General features: G+C 35.9%; 1 protein-coding gene across 1 annotated transcript in view; it reads left to right on the top strand.

The window, feature by feature from the left end:
* Positions 1 to 1,136: 1,136 nt before the first annotated feature.
* Positions 1,137 to 23,520, top strand: part of LOC120632530 (OTU domain-containing protein 7B-like) — a 43,034-nt gene continuing 20,650 nt past the window's right edge. Inside the window, exons 1-2 of the mRNA XM_039902353.1 lie at positions 1,137 to 1,272; positions 11,585 to 11,637. Of these exons, the coding sequence (XP_039758287.1) occupies positions 11,595 to 11,637 (43 nt within the window). The 5' untranslated portion in view covers positions 1,137 to 1,272; positions 11,585 to 11,594. The remainder of the gene's footprint in view (positions 1,273 to 11,584; positions 11,638 to 23,520) is intronic.

The following is a 23,520-nucleotide window of genomic DNA, read 5'->3' as shown; positions in this document are numbered from 1 at the left end:
AAAAGCATATTAGTCAAAATTGGTCAAATCATCTTATTATATATACTGATGCTTCAAAGCTGTCTCCAGAAGGTTGTGTTGGTGCTGCATGTTGGGTTCCTGTTTACAGAATTGTTTTAAAATTTAAATGCCCTCCCGAGTCTTCTGTGTTTACCGGAGAGGCCATTGCTCTTTTGGAAGCAATCCTGTTTGCACTGTCCCATAACGTACAACAGACGGTTATTCTGACTGACTCTTTAAGCTGTTTAATGTCTATTAAAGAAAACCCCTTTCGCAGCAAATCACGATTTCCCATTATCTTAAAAATCCGGAAGGCTCTGCTCTCTTGCAATCAAAAAGGACTATTCATCTTACTGGTTTGGATTCCAAGCCACTCAGGTATTCCAGGAAACGAGACTGCTGACTCTTGTGCCAAAACAGCTGTTGAGTCAGGTTCTCTAGATCATTTTAAAAATTCATCGCATGACCTATGTACTCTTGCCAAAACATATATGGAAACAGCCTGGAAAATTTTTTGGAATGATTCCAAATTGGTTAAGGGTAAGTTTTACGCTACCATCCAACAAAACATACCAAGACAACCCTGGTTTTGTCACTCTCGGAGTACAAATCGCTGGACTTCATCCACAATTTCCCGATTGCGTCTTGGTCATGCTAGCACACCTGTACATCTGGCCAAACTCCGGATAAGGGACAACTCCATCTGTGAGTGTGGCTTGGATGAGGGCACTATAACTCATATTATTTTTAACTGTCCCAAACTTACCTATCCCCTCTATGACGTTCTTCCTCCCAAAGTCCCCCGTCCTTTGAGTGTTAAATGTTTTTTAATGTTTGTTTTTAGTCCTTATTGTAGATTTTTATGTAAATATATAGTAAGTAATAAAATTAAAGTGTAATGTACAAAAAATATCCGTGGTAGATATATATGTATGTGTTGTCTGTGCTGCCTTAGGTTAAAGAGCTAACTAGCTAATAACAACTATTTCTTGGTACAAATTCAAAATTAACTTTTCATTAGTTTCACCGATCAATCTCCTTCGTGCCTTCTTCATCTACAAGACATTGGCGAAGTACCTTGTGCCCAGTTGGCACAGACAAAAGCCATAAACAAGAATTGAATTGAATTGAAGTGTTCTATTTGTAAATATTGTTAAATTGTAAATATAACAAGTGAATTATATTATATACTACAAGTGTTTCATTTTAAAAGTGTGTTAAGGTGTTTTATGGATAGAAAGTCCATTAAAAGGAATTCTTCGGCCCTCAAAGGTAAATAATAGTTACTTCGCACAATATTTTTAACACCTGCTTGACTGAATCGGCTATCAAAGTGTATTACAGCATTAACGTTTAGTAGATACTGTTTTTAATTAGTGTATTTACGTAAAACTTTCTCATTTAACTCGAGGAAACGTCCATGAGTTTCAGTTCCGCGTAACCTTGAGTGTTTCCAGTGTCATCAGGTACCTATTGCCTTTAGTCTTCAAAATTTACATATGTTTTTTAATTCAGTATGCGTCGCTATAAATTGAAATTCAAGCAGTTGATTTGATTAATTTTTAATTAATCATCATCACCATAACTACAACCAACTGAAGTCCACTGCCGGACATAAGTCTTTTGTAAGGAGTGCCAAAATCCATGGTCCTGGGCCGCCTGTTTCCGGCGGCTACCAGGGACTCGTTTGATGTCGTGTTTCTACCTTGTTGGGGGCCACGCTGGATTTACAAGTGCATGGTTGCCATTCCAGCACTTTGGACCCCAACGTCCATCAGCCAATCTATTATAACTATAAAATTTTTAATTACTTTTATGTTAAGGTATAGGTTATTTTTTTGCCTTGTGCAACACCCAGGTGAGGTCTATAACTGAATACTACATTAAAATCCATTGTGTACTTTAAAGGATCCATGTCTACAGGGGTTGCGACATTTTTATGATGCTTACATCAGATGTCTGTGTAGTTTCTGCTATTTAAAAATAATCATTTGATTACAGTTGTTCCGTTAAAACTAATAAACTATACATCCGATTGAATTGAAATTTTGCATCCATGTAGAGAATACATTGACTTAATGGATAGGATAACTTTTTTATAAGTGTTAAATCTCCGAAGTGTATAGCGGGGGCGTTAATGATTAGAAAAATCATAAAAAACGAAATTTTGAATTTTAACTCTTTTAGACATGAAATTTGGACAGAATTTTTCTGGGCTATGTTACGAGCAAACAAGAATGTCTTGAATGAAGTTTAAATCAAAAAATCGTTTATCGGGGGTGCAAAAAAAAAAAATGAAAATTTTATACTAAAATTCCCACAGACTTAAAATTTAATAAAAGTTTCATGTTTGTTAAATTGAGGTCACTTACTATCAGATTTCGAAAAATTTTAGCCCTAGAGGAGATTGTGGGGGTGTAAAAATTATTTATAAAATTATAATTGTTGATAACATCCTAAAGGTTTTTTTATAGTAATGAATGATGGACCAAGCTGTGGTAACCTAATGGTTAGTGAAAAACCATAATTTGTTACATAAACAGAGGAACACTTTGAATGCCATGCAAGGAACACATCCTATGAAATGACATCTTTCGGACTGGAACGCAGCTTAGCAGCTTAAATAGGCATGGGGGTAGTAGGGACTTCCCTGGACAAGCTTGGCAACAAAATGCTTTAATAGGTACTACTACTAAAACTTTAAGTGCGGAAGAGTCTATGTAAGATTTGCAGTCAATGATTGCAACTATCTATAATTTCCAAATAATACTGGTTGCCTCTGGAAGTAGGAGGGACATCTTTAGTGCTAAAACACATATCTATATATATAAAAATGTTATGTTGGTTCCAACCATTCCATCACAATGTGCCACAGCGAAGCGTGGCAGGGTACAACTAGTTATTAATAAATTTTCTGACGATTGCAACATTCTATAATATTCAATGACAAGGTTATATTGACATCTGCTTTTCTAACCTTCAACTTTCTACTCTCTATTATTCTATTTAACAAATAAAAATATTTATAAAATATGAAAGTGATATTAATGAGTTTTAAATAGAATATAAAATGAAATAGTGAATATTAAATGAAATGGCGGAGTCCCAAGAACATTTTACTCTTTCATCAATAAATAATAATAATATTACTTCCACACGTTACACGCACACACTTTTTTATATTATGTAGAAGTCTTTTTATAAATACGCATAAGCTTATTCGAGTATAAGTTCATTTTTAAGACATTTATGGATGGGACGTACAGATGTATGTGGTGTGCTGTATCGCTGTGCAATGTATAGTAGGTAGTCAACCTTTCCCTTTTCGGCTACCAGTCTACAAAGTTGACTTCCATTATCACCTGTACACTGTAGCATTAACACCTGTCCAAAAGGGTACAGGTGTTAATGGTACACGCAAGGTTAACTGACGAATGATGCCAGCTGTGACAAACAGACAACAAAACTCTTATCAGTCAGTGATAACGGTCGTCATGAAATGGAATTACTATTTCACATTAGTCATGGTTATCTTTTAACCGACTTACAAAAAAGGAGGAGGCTATAAATTCGGTTGTAATTTTTTTTTATGTTTGTTACCTCAGAACTATGCCATTTATGTACCTATTTGTTGACAAAGAAACCGAAATTGTTATGTACAACTAAAAAGCAAGAAATAAATGTTTTCTACAACGTCTTTCAAGTAAAACTTAGAAAAGTACTGGTACTTTTCCTTCCAACAGTAAACACATTAAGATCGTGTTTAGTCTGTAGGCCATCATTTTTGTTGTTATTTAAGAGAGAGAATTTTAACAGGAGGTCCCGGGTGCGACTCCCGGCAAACTTCCTAGAACCATTAAATGAAGTTGTAATAAGTAGAAAACATTATTTTTAAAAAACATTCCATACGCCGGAACCGCATTACGCATTTCGAAATCAACAAAATAGCTCAGTATTATATTCAAAAGATTTCCTTTTGGAAGCTTTATATACGCTTACGTCACACAACCCGAAATGGCCTCGAAGCCTTATTAAAACTCGCGGATATTGTTCTGGAGTCTAAACAAACTTGTTTTTTACGATTTTATGCGCAATTTATGACTTGATTACCTAGTTTAAATATAAATCAATAAATATACTACAATACACATCGCCACCTAGCCCCAAAGTAAGCGTAGCTTGTGTTAGGGGTACTGAGATATATAATATACAGATTAAATAGACAGACACTGAAAAACATTCATGTTCATCACACAATTTTTTTTCCAGTTGTGGGAATCGAGCCCACGACCTTGGACTTAGAAAGCAGGGTCGCTGCCCACTGCGCCACTCGGCCGTCAATTATGAATCAATTGAATAAAATATTTAAAATCAATACCTGTCTAATTGATTGACGCGATATCTTCCACGTTTTTGTTCGGTTTTCAAAAATATCCGCAATAAGTATAACAATCAATCAATCAAATCTTTATTCAATTTAGGCTATAGTTACAGAACTTCTGAACGTCATACGTCATACGTATATGTTTTATAAATATTAATAGAAAAAAAAAACTACAATGATCAATAATTAATAATTAAAATAAAGTAAAGTTTACGTTACAGCCTTAAAATATATAATAGATGTTTAATTAAATTTAGTTCTAAAGCTTTTTTTATAAATATATCTTATCACTTATGTACGTTTGTCTACCACATTTTTTCTTATTCTTTCCTCCGGGCTTGTCTCCGTACTTGGTCGGCTGGAACCTTCCGATATTAAAACATTAACTAGATAGTAATAAGTAGTCGAGTAGTAGTAAAGTAGCATTAAAAATATAAGGTTGAAATAGGCTTTTACTAGGCTTGTCGTTAAAGCGTTCCCGTGGCCCAGCCATCAGGCGCCTGGTAAGAACACCGTGAGGCCTTAAATTCAAATTCAAATCTTTATATGCGTCATGTCAGGTTAACAAATTTGATCTTATAATAAAACATAACAAGTTCCGTGCTACAATCTGCCATTCTTTGGCATGCAAATTATAATAACACTTTAATAATAATAAATGTATTTTTCAATTTTATACAAAATGTCTGAAAATTATGGTATCAAAACTGTAAAATTAGATAACAATGTAAACTTACAATTTAATAATATAAAGTAAACCAAAATATAAACCTAGAAGCACCATAATTTACGGTACGAGTCCGACATAATCACCGTGCCTCACCGTGGTGCGGTGGTATCCATAATAATAAGATTTATTGCATAATACACGTAGATAATCAGATGTCTACAATTTAGCTTTTTTTATTGAAACAGTGTATTACCATTATTATTTTGGCGTGCAACTCACAATCATATCACATTAAATAAAAACATAAAAAAAACATTAAAAAGAAATTACAACCATAATCAGAACGCAAATATAAATTACTAGCGTATCCAGCCCGCTTCGCCGGGCTAGATTTTGCTTTATTTTATTTAAACAATAAACTTACATCATTTAATTTTTAATTTATTCTCATAATATATTAAATCATTTATTTCTCTCCGTATTCATTCTCTTCTATTCTCTTCTCGAGCGGGTGAAGATCATTATCTACACCCATGTACACCCAACAATATAATATCATCATAGTAAATAAAAGCTGTATTTGATAGTTTGACAGTTCAAAAATAGGAGTGCTCCGATCGCCACCAAACTTTACAGGATTGCTCGCCAGGTCAATCAGGAGATTCCCTGAATGTTTCATTGAAATCGGTCCAGTCGTTTCGGAGCCTATACGGAACATACCCACACACTTTCTCTTTTATATATATAGAAGATAATATAGAATCATTAAAATAATCATAGGCTTATACCAGGCCACTACTTTGCTTGGGTCTCCTCTCATAATGAGCAGGGAGGGATGTGGCCATAGTTTACAAAGCTGGTCAAGCGCGGATTGCTAGACTTCACATGCCTTTTAGAACATTATGGAGGAATCTCAGGCAGTTAGGTTTCCTTTCACCGTTAATGCTTAAAACGAACATAACTCCGAACAGTTAGAGGTGCATGTCATCCCGCATGTCTAAGTTTACCATTAGGCTATCACCGCTATGAATATTCGCCCCCCCCCCCACTGATTGACGAAAAGCCAGTCCTAAAGAGAATGTTAGCCCATAATCACCACGTTGAGCAGACGGTTAGGTGATCGCAGTAGATGGTAGAAGTAGACACAGATGTCGCTACGTTCTCCGTTGTATTTCCTTAGTCGCCTTGCACCGTAATTAAAAGAGCCTAATAAGACGTCTATTAGAACAGCTTATCCCCCAAACACTTCATACAACACGATGGTAAATAAAGCCCGACCTTGGCCTAAATATTATACTCAGGAAAGTCGATAGCTTTATATTCTGTGAAGTATCCATTAAGTTGATGTCCGTGGCTTCTTCAGTCTCTGTACCATAACTTCTTTAAGAGATGTCCAACACAAGAGAATGTTATCGGTTTATTTTTATTTTTGTAATGTTTGTTACAAAAGAACTCCGTTATCTATAAATCTTAGGATTTGGATTTTGTGTTTTTATTTGAAATAATACTTTTTAAAAACAGTCCGAACCTTCAGAAATTTAATTCGGTTCAGTACTTTGATCTGTGGCCGTACATAAGCCCACTACCATCTTATACTGCACTATCACTTCTTAGTAAGATTTGTAGTAGTTTAAAAAAAACATATTTAAAAAAATACTATTTTTTTATTTTTCCACTACAAGCCCTTGTCTGCAACCTCACTTGATTGTTAATTATGATGTCCACGATGTTAGAGATATGACAGTTACGATTATATACTTCTACAATTTCTACACTGCATCGTACCGGAACGCTAAACCGCTTGCCGGCACGCCTTTGTCGGTACCAAACCAGAAAAGGCCACTAGACCAAACCAAAGTAAATTCACAACCCATTAAACCCCATTAGTCTAGTACCAGACAAGAGAAAATTCAGAAAATATAAATCCGCAAGTTGTCCTGCCGAGTATTATGCCCGGGACCCCCCAATTGATATAGATTTGACGGCCGATTGGCGCAGTTTGCTGCGACCCTGCTTTCTGAGCCCAAGGCCGTGGGTTCGATTCCCACTGCTGGAAAATGTTTGTGTGATGAGCATGAATGTTTTTCAGTGTCTGGGTGTTAATATGTATTTTCTAAGTATTTATTTTTAATGTATATTATTCATAAAAAATATTCATCAGGCATCTTAGTACCCATAACACAAGCTACGCTTACTTTGGGGCTAGATAGCGATGTGTGTATTGTCGTAGTATACATATATTTTTTTCATATACCTAATTACCTTTACTGACATTATGCTTCATATTATGCTTTTTAATTAACCTCAATATTTGGACGTCGATGTGTACGACAAAATATGCGTGAAACAAAATGATAACATCTATGTATAAGTGTTTAGTACCTACCATATTTTTTCCAAACAAAGAATTTGAATTTGCGGCAGGGAAGGTGGCCATTACCGAAGAAAACAGAACCTCCTTTGTTTTTAGTAGGTTAAAAGAATATTAAGTGACACTATAATTGATTGTAAGTTAATCGGCTTATGATACCCACTAAATGAGGCTTCTGTAGTACCGCTGTTGTGCGGTACCGGGGATACTGTACCTTGGCCTAAATATTATACTTGGGGAAGACGAAGGTTATATTCTGAGAATTATCAAACTGGTGGACGTTCAAAGAAAATACGTTATATTTTCTGTATCAGTTGACATTGGATAGAAGCAGGCGTTACTTTGCGGAAATCCATAATCTATCTATATAATATAAAAGCGAAAGTGTGTGGCTATGTTCCGTATAGGCTCCGAAACGGCTGGACCGATTTCAATGAAACTTTCAGGTTCAGGTGGTAGCGATCGGAGCACTCCTATTTTTAAACTGTCAAACTATCAAATACAGCTTTTATTTACTATGATGATATTCTATTGTTGGGTGTACATGGGTGTAGATAATGATCTTCACCCGCTCGAGAAGAGAATAGAAGAGAATGAATACGGAGAGAAATAAATGATTAATATTTAATATTAGTTTGGTGACGATCGGAGCACTTTTTGAACTGTCAAACTGTCAAATACAGCTTTTATTTACTATGATGATATTCAATTGTTGGTTGTAGATGTGTGTAGATCTAGATCTATACACCTCTACAATAGATAGATAGATAGATATATACGATAGATCTTCACCCGCTCGAGAAGAGAATAGAAGAGTATGAATACGGAGAGAATTAAATGATTTAATATATTATGAGACTTAAATTAAAAATTAAATGATGTAAGTTTATTGTTTAAATAAAATAAAGCAATATCTAGCCCGGCGAAGCGGGCTGGGTACGCTAGTATATTATAAAAATTAAGCTTAACTGGCGATACGAACTTCAATGCACACAAACCAGATCCTCGGCAATGTACCCTCTACGCACGTTTCGCTCCGAAACCGGAGCATCCTCAGGAGATGTTGACTTTACAATGAATAATTGTTAAGCTGAACTTAAGCTTAATTTTCATGATGTATCAGTTGACACCAAAGCTAGCCACTGTGGAAATTTGCCACCGAGTAACCACGTTGAGCGGTGATAGCCCAGTGGGTCGACTTCACTTTCCAGGGCGACTTCGAATCCCAGCACGAACTTCTAACTTTTCTGAGTTATGTCCGTTTGACAGCCGGTTAGCACAGTGGGCAGTGACCCTGCTTTCCGCGGCAAAAGGCCGTGGGCTCGATTCCCACAACCGGAAAAATGTTTGTGTGATGAACGGGAATGTTTTTCAGTGTCTGGGTGTTTATCTGGATATTAAAAGTATTCAAGTGTATTTATTATATTCATAAAATCATCAGTCATCTTAGTAGCTACGCTTACTTTGGGGCTAGATGACGATGTGCATATTGTCGTAGTATATTTATTTATTTAGATGTCATTTTGTCATTACAAACACTCGATTTAATTTATTTTTGTGTACCTATAGCTCTGATGTGAATCTTTTTAAGGTGACATCACAACGCGTGGACAAATACGGAGCGTGATTAATTTAACTGTGGGCGGAACTGCGCCGTATATTATGGAACTGTAACAGAGTTTTGTGTTTAGCAACTAATATTATTAATTACTATATATGGCAGGATCGCCTAGTAGGAAAGGCTTCGGCTTTCCTTTCGGCGGGAACAAGTTCGATCGCTGGCACGCACTTCTAATTCTTATATACATAAAATAAATATAATACGACAATACACACATCGCCATCCAGTGGCGTGCACTTCATACATGCACAAAAGCACTGCATACCCAAATTATTGTGTATAAACTCGTATTGGTGGGGATTTTTTCCATTTTATGCCATGTACCTGCTTTATGCATACCCTGGTCAAAAAACCTGTGCACGCCACTGTCGCCATCTGGTCCCAAAATAAGCGTAGCTTGTGTTATGGGTACTAAGATAACTGATGAATATTTTTTATGAATAATATACATAAATACTTATAATATATAGATAAAAACCCAGACACTGAAAAATATTCATGTTCATCACGCAAAAATTTTCCAGTTGTAGGAACCCAAGGCCTTGGACCCAGAGCAGGGTCGCTGCCCACCGCGCCAATCGGTCGTCAAAATCAACTACTTACAAAACGCATATAACATAAAAGCTATTGTGTGTCTGTTGGTTCCAATTAAAATGGCTTGACCGTTTTCTTAAGACTTTCACTGGCACATAGCTGATGTTATCAAGTATTTAACTTTAAAAAAGGAATAAGTGTTCCGCGCAATAAAAACCCTAGAAATTGTTAATACAAAATAACAAAAAAAAATAATAATAAAGGTCCCCACTTTGGGAATTTATATTTTCTGAATTTTCTCTGGTCTGGTCAGCTGGGAGGGTTGGGCCGTGGCTAGTTACAACCCTACCGACAAAGACGTGCCGCTAAGCGATTTACTGTTCCGATGCGATGTCACGTAGAAACCGATTAGGGGTATGACTACCATCCCTAACAGGTTAGCCCGCTACCATCTTAGACTGCATTATCACTTGTAGTGGAATAAAAAATCCAATGCACTATTTTAAAAGCAGAGCTACCTACTCAAAACTTCATATCATTTTTCGGATGGACATTTGCCGATAACCACCTGAGGGGTTGCTACGGCGTCACCGGGGGTGTGGGGCGAGCGCGAAAGCTCGCCATGAGAAGAGCCCCAGGGCTCGACGACATCGGGGGGTACTACTCAAAACTTGCGGTCATTTCTGATTAAATACCAAGATATACGTATGTCGATAATAAGTATGTCGATGTACTAGCATTTTCTAAGAAGAGGCTAAAAAATAATTAGGTACAGGCTACTGTATTATTAGACGGTGTAGGTATCCTATTTTAGAAAACGTGTGTAGGTGTATTGCGTGTTTATATCTTGCCTGCATTCGTCATTTTCCGTTTTGGCAACGACTATAGTAAACATTGGGATCTGTACAATCGTGGTTTGCCGACCGACGACCTCTCCGGCGCAGCGGTGCATAAACTAAACTCAAGGCAAGGTCTCATGTTCGATTGACGGTACGAAAAAGTTTGAATAATAGAATAGAAGTCCTATTATAGTAAAAAGGACTACGTAAACGATAAAAAAACTTGGGTGTAAATTATTGCTCTAACCAGGTTGCTCTTCTTATAATTTAAAATGACATTGTGAGATGGTGATAACAAAAAAAAAACACCCGGCTAAGTTTGTTGTGGGCTTCTTCTTAGACCAGGACGCGTTTGGAACCCTCGTAGATTTAGTTTTAAGTTTACGAATGTGGTTATCGCCATCATCTCACTACCGTGTGGTTCTTATGTACGCATCAAAAGTGCCATCTGTGGGCCTACTTGAATAAAGATATTTTTGACTTTGACTTTGACTTTAACAAATAACGGAGTCTGGTTTTTTTAACGTCCGCCATTTTTGTTTTCTCCAAAATAGCTGTCACGCATAAAACCTTTACTAATTAAAAATAGTTAAATAATAAAACTTAATAATATGAATAAATTATGATCCGAGATAAAATTTTCTAAAATGCCAGAAGTACCTACCTATATCTGGAAAGGCAAACAGCAGTAACATGACGTACCCAAAATGGATAAACCCTCAGCCTATCTATACGTGTTAAAAAAACAACGGGTAGGCAGTGATTTAGTGCATATATGACGAGCACGCCACTGCATTAGCCATCCAAATTTTGTGGTGCTTTTCAGTGAAGACTAAAATCAAAAATAAAAGATCTGAATATTGTTTTTTTGTAAGTTTCGATTACGTAAGCTCTCAAAAGAAAGAAAAAAACCCAGATTTCAAGACATTGTTTATTGGTAATATGCTCCTATTGGTCTTAACGTAATAATATATATTAACGTAATCCTATAGCCTTCCTCTATAAATGGGCTATCCAACACAGAACTAATTTAGCGTAACTAAGTAAACAAACAAACTCTTCATATATAAATATAAGATATGTAATCGATATGTATCGGCTTTTTTGACTCAGTTCTAAAACACAGCTTTTGGCGATCTTTTCAATATTGTTTTCATTGTTCCAGGGCTACAGCAATGGTGATGGAAGCAAACCCTATTGCTGATAATCGAACCGACGGTGAGCAAGTAAAAACTATTAAAAGTTAAAGTGTGCTTTCTTTATTCAAATAAACCTATTAAGTACATTTTAAATGCGTACATACATTGGATACCTTTTATGTGGAATGTAATAAGTTAAGGAATTTAAGAAAGTAGTAAATCACACTCGTTACATAATTTCACGGGTCTACTCTCAGAATAGAAGGCTTTAGGCCGCAAACCACCTGGCCTCTTGCGGCTGGGTAGAATTTAAAATGACATTGTGAGATGGTGATAACAAAAAAAAAACACCCGGCTAAGTTTGTTGTGGGCTTCTTCTTAGACCAGGACGCGTTTGGAACCCTCGTAGCTTTAGTTTTAAGTTACGAATGTGGTTATCGCCATCATCTCACTACCGTGTAATTCTTATGTACGCATCAAAAGTGCCACCTATGGGCCTACTTGAATAAAGATTTGACTTTGACTTTGACTATGACTTTGAGAACATTAGGCAGAACTCTTAAGCATGCAGGTGTCTTCACGATGTTTTCCTTCACTGTTAAAGCAAGTTAACTTCTGCCTCCCTCTCTAAATAAATATTGTTAATCCCTATCCCTATCCCTACTAATCCCTACTTAATATTATAAATGTCAATGTAAGTTTGTTAATTACGCTTTCACGCAAAAACTCCGATCCTCATGAAACTTTGTACACATATTCTTGGAAGTGGTAGAAGTAATATAGGATACTTTTTATTCCGACACTAAGCTCGGTTCCTTTAGGATAGGGAATGAGTGTTGGACGATTTAACATCATAACTCGGACAAGTTATAACCGATTTAAATAATTATTTTTGTACTATAGAGGTTATTATAAGTGTTTAATTTTGCCCACACTGTGGTTGGAGATAGAGGAAAGAACTCCTCAGCGGACAGCAGCAAACCCCTCATTTAAGGCTAAGCGATACTGAATACTTTAATTTTTTTTGACCTACAACTAAATTTAATGCCACATCAATAACCAAAATTAAACGCAGACGAAGTCGTGGGCAACAGCTAGTATAATTTAATATAATACGATATGTAAATAAGATAACATATAAACTAAAACTATATATGCCCACCTCTATATATTAGACAAATCAATCGCATAGCCTCCAGATTAAATTTTTTTAGCCAAGATGATTTTTTTATTTTATAGTTGAATGTAAATTTGGTATTATTTTGTACGTTTTGATTATAGCCAAGCCCTCCCAGTGAGAGAGAGGCCTTTAGTCCAGCAGTGGAGTTTTATAATAATAATAATAATAATAGTCCTTGAAACGACGCGTATTGTGAGGAGGTTTCTCACTCTGGAGCCCTGACCACCGGTTGCTTGGGCATTCAAAAGCCCCGCAAGCGGAGGGGGGAAGTTTTTTTTTTATAAATTTTTAATAGTGTTTTTTAATTTACTCTTAAGCATTGTTAATAATTTAAAAAAAAAAGAAAAATAATAAATGATAGAAATAATAATAATACGAAAATACACACATCGCCATCTAGCCTCAAAGTAAGCCAAGCTTGTGTTATGGGTACTAACATAACTGATGAATATTTTTATGAATAACTAGCTGTTGCCCGCGACTTCGTCCGCTTTTGTTTTTGTTTTCCGAAAGACATGTGCCTTATAAATGTGGCAGCACTTTATGTATTTAGGATAGCTAAGCCTGGTGTAAAATCGTCTAACACTTTCGTCCCCTCCCCCGAGAGAACTGAGCTTAATTTCGGTATAAAAAGCATCCTATATTACTTCTAATACCTTCAGGAATATGTGTACACAGTTTCGTGATGATCGGTTTAGTAGTTTTTGTATGAAAGCGTAACAAACAAACTTACATTCACATTTATAATATTAGTAGGGATATACATAAATACTTATTATATACAGATAAACACCCAGGCACTGAAATCATTCATGTTAATCACACAAACATTTGCCATTTGTGGGAATCGAACCCACGGCCTTGGACTCAGAAATCAGGGTCGTTAACCACTGCGTCAGTCAGCAATAGGTTATAAATGATGAATTCTCATAATACCCGATAAACAATTAGAAGTATCACTTCTAATTGCTAATCCAATTGTTATAAAATAACTTTAACCTATATTAATCACAGCGAATACCTACTGCGTATTTGGTACCTTAATTACCCATTGGCAAGTATGCCGTTCCAATTAATTAACCTTAATTTACCAATTATCCATACTAATATTATAAATGTAAATGACTGCTTGTTCGTTTTTTACCTATGTTCGGCTAAATGACTGCAGCGATCTTGGAAAAATTTGCATTAAGCATTTTGTTTGTTACCTATGTTCGTTTGGCTAAACGACTGCACCGATCTTGGAAAAAATTGCATTAAGCATTTTGTTTGTTACCTATGTTCGTTTGGCTAAACGACTGCACCGATCTTGGAAAAAATTGCATTAAGCATTTTGTTTGTTACCTATGTTCGGCTGAACGACTGCACCGATCTTGGAAAAATTTGCATTAAGCATTTTGTTTGTTACCTATGTTCGTTTAGCCAAACGACTGCACCGATCTTGGAAAAATTTGCATTAAGCATTTTGTTTGTTACCTATGTTCGGCTAAACGACTGCACCGATCTTGGAAAAATTTGCATTAAGCATTTTGTTTGTTACCTATGTTCGTCTAAACGAATGCACCGATCTTGGAAAAATTTGCATTAAGCATTCTGTTTGTTACCTATGTTCGTTTGGCTAAACGACTCCACCGATCTTGGAAAAATTTGCATTAAGCATTTTGTTTGTTACCTATGTTCGTCTAAACGAATGCACCGATCTTGGAAAAATTTGCATTAAGCATTTTGTTTGTTACCTATGTTCGGCTAAACGACTGCACCGATCTTGGAAAAATTTGCATTAAGCATTTTGTTTGTTACCTATGTTCGTCTAAACGAATGCACCGATCTTGGAAAAATTTGCATTAAGCATTCTGTTTGTTACCTATGTTCGGCCAAACGACTGCACCGATCTTGGAAAAATTTTGCTTTAAGAGTTAATGTAGGTTGCCATAAAATACTTATTGTTCTCAGCAAAGTAACGAATGTTGCGGAATTTCTAATTAAATCACGGGCTAGTAAATAAAGCTGTTATTGAGATAGTCATGAAAAAATTGTGTTGCGATTGTGTAAGAATGGAAGGTGAGTAGTGGCGGCGCAACCAGTAGTGCTACCAACAAACTGTAAGCAACTCTATGGAATATACGTTTTGCTGTAGTATGTAGGGCTAATGGTTTCGATTAACATGTTTGACCGCAGATTCCGAGTTCCTTGGTTCCTTGGATCCCCGGTGGGGTCTATTGGGGAATTTATAATTTCCGAATTTTCTCTGGTCTTTTCGGACTTGTCGACTATAATCATCACACTTCGATAGTGAATATAGTTTTTTTTTTTAATAACTAATAATTGATGGGGCAAGCCGATAGCGCACCTGATGGTAAGTGAACCTCATGAGCCTCATGTGCCTGTACCGGCAACGGAAATATTACATTTAACTAGCTGTTGCCCGTGACTACGTCTGCGTTTGTTTTTGAGAGACATGTGGCATTCCATTCAGGTGTAAGTTCTACTAAAATGTTTAAGTTGTGAATTCTTATAAAAACAAAACTGGTATAGTCGGTGCAAAATCGTCAAACACTTTGATCCTCCCAAAAGAACTAAGCTTAATATTGGGATAAAAAGTATCCTATGTTACTTCTAATACCTGCAAGTATATGTGTACAAAGTTTCATGATTATCGGCTAAGTAGTTTTCGCGTGATAGCGTAAAAAAAAAACTTACAATCACATTTATAATATTAAGTAGGGATAAGGTTGGAGATAGTACTTCCCCGGCCGAGCTCTGTCACATACTACTACCATTACCAAACTACTTTTTTGTGTACAGTACATACTTTACACAAAAAAAATTATTAAAAAATATTGTTTACATAAAAATACAAGTATAATAAATAGAGTACTCATAATCTATTCATTCCATTTTTCCCAGTTTTTACAATGTGAGTACCTTCAAATCAAGAGTGAATAGGCATCTTCTAGGCAAGCGCGCTTAACCTTAGGCTGCATCTGGTGTGATTGCAGTCAAGCGCTCGTCTATAAACATAAAAAAAACAAAAACAAGAAACAAAAAAAATATATATATATTAAAGCGCTAGAATGTAGGTATATCACGTCGATCTAAAGGTAATTGATCTCGAAGCATACGAGGCCGAAATTCCACTTCGCCGTGCAACCTTCACTACTTGTAGGCGGATAACTCATTAACGGTGAGCCAGCGAGGACCTTGTTACATTTTTAAAATACGTCGCCATGTTTATTTTGTTTGCTTTAAAACTGTAACTAAAGTGAGCAACTATTTACGTAGAACGTTATGTCAAGGCATTCCCAAAGGAACAGACCGCAACGTTGATACAGTGGTTGAACCTTGCCCGGTCCATACATTTGAAACGTTAAGTTTTTTTTTATAAAAGACTAGCGTACCCAGCCCGCTTCGCCGGGCTAGAGTTTGCTTTATTTTATTTAAACAATAAACTTACATCATCAAATTTTTAATTTAAGTCTCATAATATATTAAATCATTTATTTCTCTCCGTATTAATTCTCTTCTATTCTCTTCTCGAGCGGGTGAAGATCATTATCTACACCCATGTACACCCAACAATAGAATATCATCATAGTTAATAAAAGCTGTATTTGACAGTTTGACAGTTCAAAAATAGGAGTGCTCAGATCGTCACCAAACTTTACAGGATTACTCGCCAGGTCAATCCGGAGATTCCCTGAAAGTTTCATTGAAATCGGTCCAGCCGTTTCGGAGCCTATACGGAACATACACTTTCTCTTTTATATATATAGAGATGGGCTTGCGCTTTTACGCGATTGTATAATCATGCGTGATGGAAAGCAATGGTGAGGCCTAAGTTATTCAAGCATTACTACATGACTGCCCAAAAAGGTAGCGAAACGTTTTTAAGGTGTATATGTGAGTTCATTTACTCAACCATCACTTGTAAATGCCTTAACATATTTGTATGTATCCTTAAACAACGTACATCAGGGGTTCACAACCTTTTTAGGATCGCGGCGGACTTTCAAGTTTAGAAATTTGTTAATATTATTATTTTATTAGTTGAAAAAGACAGACTCAACATTATTAAACTAGCCCATAAATGCGATGGCTGAGCTTACTACACACATTTTTCAAAGCGTGGGCAAGCGGCGCCACTACTGCTTATTTTGTTGAATTTTTTGAACTACCTCTGTACTTTCTATGTCGCCACAGAACACCTCAACGCTTCGGTTGGGAAGCCCTGCCGTAAATCATTCCGAGTACCAATGGTTATATTTTTTATAATTGTATGTACGTACAGTGTTCGGTTGTGGCATTATTTACTATTTCTATCTTTTTTTATATATTTTAAGTCCAGTTCTTGTTTGAATCCTACTATACAATGTGTAAATGAAAACCGAAATAAAACTTAACAAGGCTTTAGAGGTACATTAGGTACTGTCTCTGAGACTTATCCTTGAAACCGAAAACCTAATAGTTTTTGAGTAAACCACTGCCATAGTTCTTGCTGATAACAACACATGCAAAATGAAATACATGTGACTTCTGGCTCTTTATAAGGTACGCATTGCTTAGCGTAGGTACTATGCGTGAGTCTGTCTTTTATCTTCAATAGGGTTGTCATAAATAAACACTTAGAATGTTTTAAATTCGTTTGTATGGAAAAATAAATATGCCTTTTTTTGATTTAATATTTTACAGGGTGATTCCATATGAAATATACTTATGCACCCTTCAACAATATTCCGTAATTCTGTTACACGTTGTATATTAAAAAACGCATAACCCAATTGTGAAACTCATGAAGATTATCTGAGTACAGGCTAGGTCGTTGCCAAAATGCGATTTTCCGTTAATCCCAAAAATAACAAACGCATGTCCTACTTTCGTCATGTCTCGCCCACGTCACTCATTGTCCTAAATGTAATGCTACATGCGATCCACCAAAAATATCTATCCGAGTCACGTAAAACTCTGTTTTATATCACGATGATTCCATTAAAATCTTCAATCACTAAAATAAAATCAATCACTAAAATAAATCTTCATCTTGCTAATAGATAAAACAGCGAATAGTAATCTCTCTTTCTTTCATCAGTTATTCGGCATTCGTAAGAAGAAGACAAAAGGGAATTGTTTTACAACTGCTATACAACGTTTATTAGTTTGTAAGTGAGTGTATTTAACATTTACATTGAATTTGACTGGCACTTACTACTCTCAAGATCAAGTCAAGATAAACACAATTTGAGCTAACTTCATTTCTTTATTCGACTACAATGACTGCATTCTCACTTGATGGTAAATCATGTTGCAGTCTTAAGATGGTAGCGGGATCTACGCGGCATTGCACAGAAGTCTCTCAGACCACACCAGGAGAACACTCCGAAGTTACAAATTTCCAAATTGTCCGGACCCAATGCGCCAAGGAAGTTTTAAAGCTCATTTTCCAGCGCTCAGAACCTTAACTAAAGTTACCGAATTTTTAAAAGATTTGTACCCAGAGAATCTTCTACCGAATAAAATAAACACAACGCGAATCGGCAAAGAAATAGCGTAGTGATAGGCATATAATGTATTTAAAAAAGAGATGTATATTGTTCAAAGCTTAGCTCAAATCCTCAAACGACGTCCCGAGAGTTCTTTACTTCGACTATATTTAAAAAATAAAATGGTATATTGTTCAAGGCTAAGCTCAAATCCTCAAACGAAGTCTCAAGAGTTTTTTGCTTCGACTGATGAACCAAGGGCCGGATACGTTGGTAGCGTAAATAATAAAAGGAGGTTTACCATTCTCGAGTTCTAAATACAGACTCCTTGACACGATACTCCAGTCATTGAATATCCTTTTCAAATGACTTCCTATAGGAATTATCTTTACATAGTGTAAAACAAAGTAGCTTCCGCCGTTTGTACTTTTAGATCATATAAACTACGCAACGAATTTAAATGCAGTTTTCAGTAATAGATAGTCTTTCAAGACGAAGGTGTATAGATAGTTAACATTCATAGTGTAAAAAGCAAAGATTTATTATGTAAAATGTCGTAACCGTAACAAACATATTTTTGTTCTTACATTGCAAATGCTGGCTAAAATTTACGACGTAGATTTAAATAATGCCTGTCCCTGTATGGGTTCCCCTCTAAACATTTATTTTATCCTGTTTTTTATTGTTATTACTATTTTATTGGCAACAGAAATACATCATCTGTGAAAATGTCAACTGTCTAATTATCACGGTTCATAAGTAAAGACTTGTAACAGACGGACAGTCAGACGGTCGTACTGCGGAGCCTTAGTAATAGGGTCCTGTTTTACCCTTTGGGTATGTAACCCTGAAAACAATTCGAATCTTACGATCATGGTCACGAAGACTAAAAACGAAAACACATATTCAACTTGCAAGTAACCGGGTTACTTTATTTCTATTTTAATTATTAAAAACTTGGTAAGCCATCGTAGACTCATTCACTGGCATTAACGATGATGTTAAACTTATGGGAAATAGTTATGCAATGCTACATAGAACTATTGGGGCGTACAATACGCCATTGACGTCCACGCTGTTCTGAATCGCATCCTGTTCACGCTCCATTGCGTCCATTATACCTTTTCTCTCAATGGACTCCCTACTTGAGGCTATTAGCATTGGCCGCATCATTCCGAGGATTTCAAGAAAAGCAAAACAAGGCCAACCAATATTTTGGTTAAAACTTTGTTCGGAAGGGCGGAAACATAGTAACGACGCGGTAACTGAGAAAGTCTTGTTGAGCTGAAAGTGTTTGCCACGCGTTAGAAGTTATACTTCTTAGGTACAAGATAAAAATCTATTAAATTTTTTTATCTTTCGCCTTATTCTACGTTTGTAGAAAAAACGACACTAACAATAGAAAAAAAGGATTGTTTGAATTATTGAAAGTCAACTGTCAAACCTTTTTCAGAAAACTAATATGTTGACTATAGCTGAATTCATGATGTCGGTTTTTTGTGACGGTGTGCGCACGCATCGTAAGAATTTACTCTAACGCGCCAGAAGAAGTATGTCTTCAAAAAACAGACAACCCGACACCACTTCGCATCGGATGTCCGCAGCATAACTTTAGTTTGGAATTTCATGGGTAACAATCATCTTATGCATATACAGACACTTCACCCATATCGAATGTAGGGTACTAAACGATTGACGTCCACATCGCTTTGTAACGCTTTTTGCTCCGTTGGGTCCATTGTGTTCTATCAAAGGACTCTCCTGCACCTACTTAGTGCATTTGTCGCATTATTCATAGGATTTACGTGAAACCATGGCATACTTTCGTTAAAAGTTTGTAAATAAGAATGGAAAATTCTTACGACACGCCAGCTGATCCTAGCCACGGTGCTCATGTTAAGCTGAAAGTATTTTTCATTTTTGTTTTTTTTGTTTTTTTTATGTTCATAGAAGAGCGCTTGACTGCGCTTGCCTAGAAGACGGGACGCTTTCATGAAGGGATTCAACTAATATACCTTCCGACAGTTCTCATCGGATGTTCACAGCGTAATAGGCATAGGCAAGCAAGATGACAGTTGCAAAGAAACGCAAACATTTTGTTTATTTATTTCATTCATTTATTTATTTATTTATTCATAAGACACACCAGCAATTAATTGTAACTCCATTCATAAATTATGTGTTAGAATTACAAATTACAGATCTTCGGTAATGTACCCTCTACGCGCGTTTCGCTCCGAAACCGGAGTATCACCAGATGTTGACTTAACAAATATTGTACTTTAACTTTACAATAATTGTTATTATATGCGATAGTGTAGCTTTTTTTTTTATACATAATCTTAACATTATAATATTTAATTACCTATTCGGGTAACAAATAACCCAAAAAAAAATATAAATATATTATATTATATTACTAGCTGTTGCCCGCGACTTCGTCTGCGTTTGATTTTGTTTTTAATGTATTCAGTATCGCTAAGCCTTATATTATATCAAAGCCATAGTAGTATATATATATATAACATGTGACTGTCAATTAATTATAGACAAATAATTTGCAATAAAATGAAATTGCGACTATAACTAAAGATCTAAGCTATGCTATCTCTTAAGTTGGACCAGACTGCTCACGGTGTGCCAATTTTATTTAAAATCGGTTAAGTAGTTTAGGAGTCCATCGCGGACAAACATCGTGACAGGAGATTTATATATATTAAGATATAAACTATACCATACAGATTCTCCTGCTTTTCGCGGAGCAAAGCAAAGTAACGCCTGCTTCTATCCAATAGCATCGGTTGCATCATTCAGAGAACTGGTTTTGCTTGAAAACAAACACGCTCCTTATTTTAACCGAACCGAACCGAACGATTTTATGGTGTGTCTTTAGTACCGTCGTCGACGAAGCGGGCGACCTACGTTGTCAGTCTCTAACTTAACGAGTACGTCCATAAAGCGGCTGAAGTTGCCGAAACTGCTCAAATGCAGCTCAGTAAATACTCTGTTAATTTCGATGAATACGTCCTTGCGATTGAGATTGGCGTATGCAGTGGTGTACACTTCATATATGCACAAAAGTACTGCCCCCCTAAAAAAAAATCAACTCTTATTCATAACTTCCATCTGGTGGCATCTTCCTTCTTTATGTATACACTAGTCAAAAACCATGTGCACGCACCTGGTATATATATATATATATATATATATATATATATATGTTCATCAGATACGAAGCATTTCATGTTGAGTCCCAAAAATCGATTCACACGTCTAGTAACCCAGCTATTGCTTATTTAGACCAGATGCAAAGTCTAGCAATTCAAATTCCTTCCTTTACCCATAAGCGAACAATTGGCGATATAACAAGCAAAAGCATTCCAGCTATTTGCTCTAGGTTTTAGCAATGGGAATCCAAAACAGTTTGTTCGTGAATATTAACAAAACAAATGCCCGCAGCTTACAAACACAGTAATGCCTAGTTCGCATATGTTAGTAGTTTAATTCATAATTCAGTAGCGATTAATTTAGCTAAACGTGTCATTAGTCGAGTAGGTTACTAAGTTGTTTAGTGGAATGAATCCATTTCATTCTATTTTTTCCGGGCTAGTAGCTCCCCCCACCACTCGTCCGAGCCTACTGATTCACCAAATATTGGATAGAAGCAGGCGTTACTTTGCGGATATATCATGAAAATTAAGCTGAATTAGCTATACTCCTATATCCTTATACTCTACACCAAACAGACCTTCAGCAATGTACCGAGCTCCGAAACCTATATAGTTAGATAGATAGTTCAGTAACAATTATTCATTGTAAAGTCAACATCTCCCGAGGGTGCTCTGGTTTCGGAGAGTAACGTGCGTAGAGAGTACATTGCCGAATATCTGTTTGGTGTGGAGTATAAGGATTGAAGAAATTATAAATAACACCATACAGATTCTCCTGCTTATCTCGGAGTTTAGCAAATTAAGCTTAATTTTCATGATATGCTGGTTCACCATTTAAACGCGAACCTGTCGATTTATTCGAGTACATTGGTTGCTGCAAAATGACTTTATTGCGTTGCAGGTTGTTCATCTTGCCGAACACTACTCCCTTGTAAACTGAACTCGATTTCTGGGCAGTAGCAAGTATTTTAGCTACATTAACATATACATAACAGTGTGAACTAGGCTTTACAGAAGATAGGTGAAAACATGTCCCAAACTAAACGTACCAGACATTTTTGTTCTCACGTAGTTTTGAGAGCGTTACAAGGACAAAAGGTTTCCGTTCAAATTGTATTGTGTTGCTAGCTTTGCACCGCTAATCTGCGCGTATTGTTTACTTTTCGAACAATAAGTGGAACGAAAACGACAACAGTACCCTACAAGAACAAACATTTCAGGATAATATGCTTAAATATACACAGTTAACAGAAATCTCTGTGTAAGTACCTAAGGTATGAGTACCTTAAAAACCCATATTTTTAAAGAAAACCTGTTAACTGCGGTCGGACTTGTAACATGATGAATTACGTACCTACTCGTACCATACCATAGTACACTCGGTCCTTTAAAAAAATCATTAAAGAAATATATTTGTATGTAAAAAACTGCGTAAAAAAAGGCACCCGAAAATATTATTATTGTTTTTTTCTTTAGTTTTTATACGTATTTTTTCTTACTAGAATTATGCTTACTAAATATTTAATTATTCAAATTGATTTATTACCGATATACACATAAAACGATTAATACATTTTTATAATTTTTATTAAGGTTTTCACCTGCACTTCGAGGAATTATCAATTTTATAAATTTAAAATACTCATAAAAATTTTCGGAACCGACAAGATTTGAACCTGCGACTCTCTGGCAATCGCTGCCTGAGCCCTTTCTCGAATTCCGAAATTTCTGGTTCCGAAAAATTTTATATGCATTTTAAATTTATGAAATTAATACATTTGTATGCAGTATACACTGACTCACAGTCGGGACTCGGAAACCATTGGGAATATTTTGCAACGGTCCCGACTGTAAGTGTACTGCGTTTGTTGAACTTTCTCAAATTGTTTGACGTTTTGTGTTTGTCTTTTTTAAAAATGAGAAATAAATAGCTTTGTCCAGCTGTCATACGTATCTACTCATAATTAGAATTTATATAATGAGCAAATAGAATTATAGTCGATCATAGATCATTAGTCAGATTCGCTTTCTAGGAAATACAATTTCAGCCAAGTTTGCCTACCCAGATATTATATGTATGATATTATATGCGTTCCAATATATCGATGTTGTACAATGATGACTGTTTTGGCACG

This window comes from Pararge aegeria, chromosome 20 (genome assembly GCF_905163445.1).
Source record: "Pararge aegeria chromosome 20, ilParAegt1.1, whole genome shotgun sequence".
In the NCBI taxonomy this organism is placed as follows: Eukaryota; Metazoa; Arthropoda; class Insecta; order Lepidoptera; family Nymphalidae; genus Pararge; species Pararge aegeria.
This window is presented reverse-complemented; position numbering and strand designations above follow the sequence as displayed.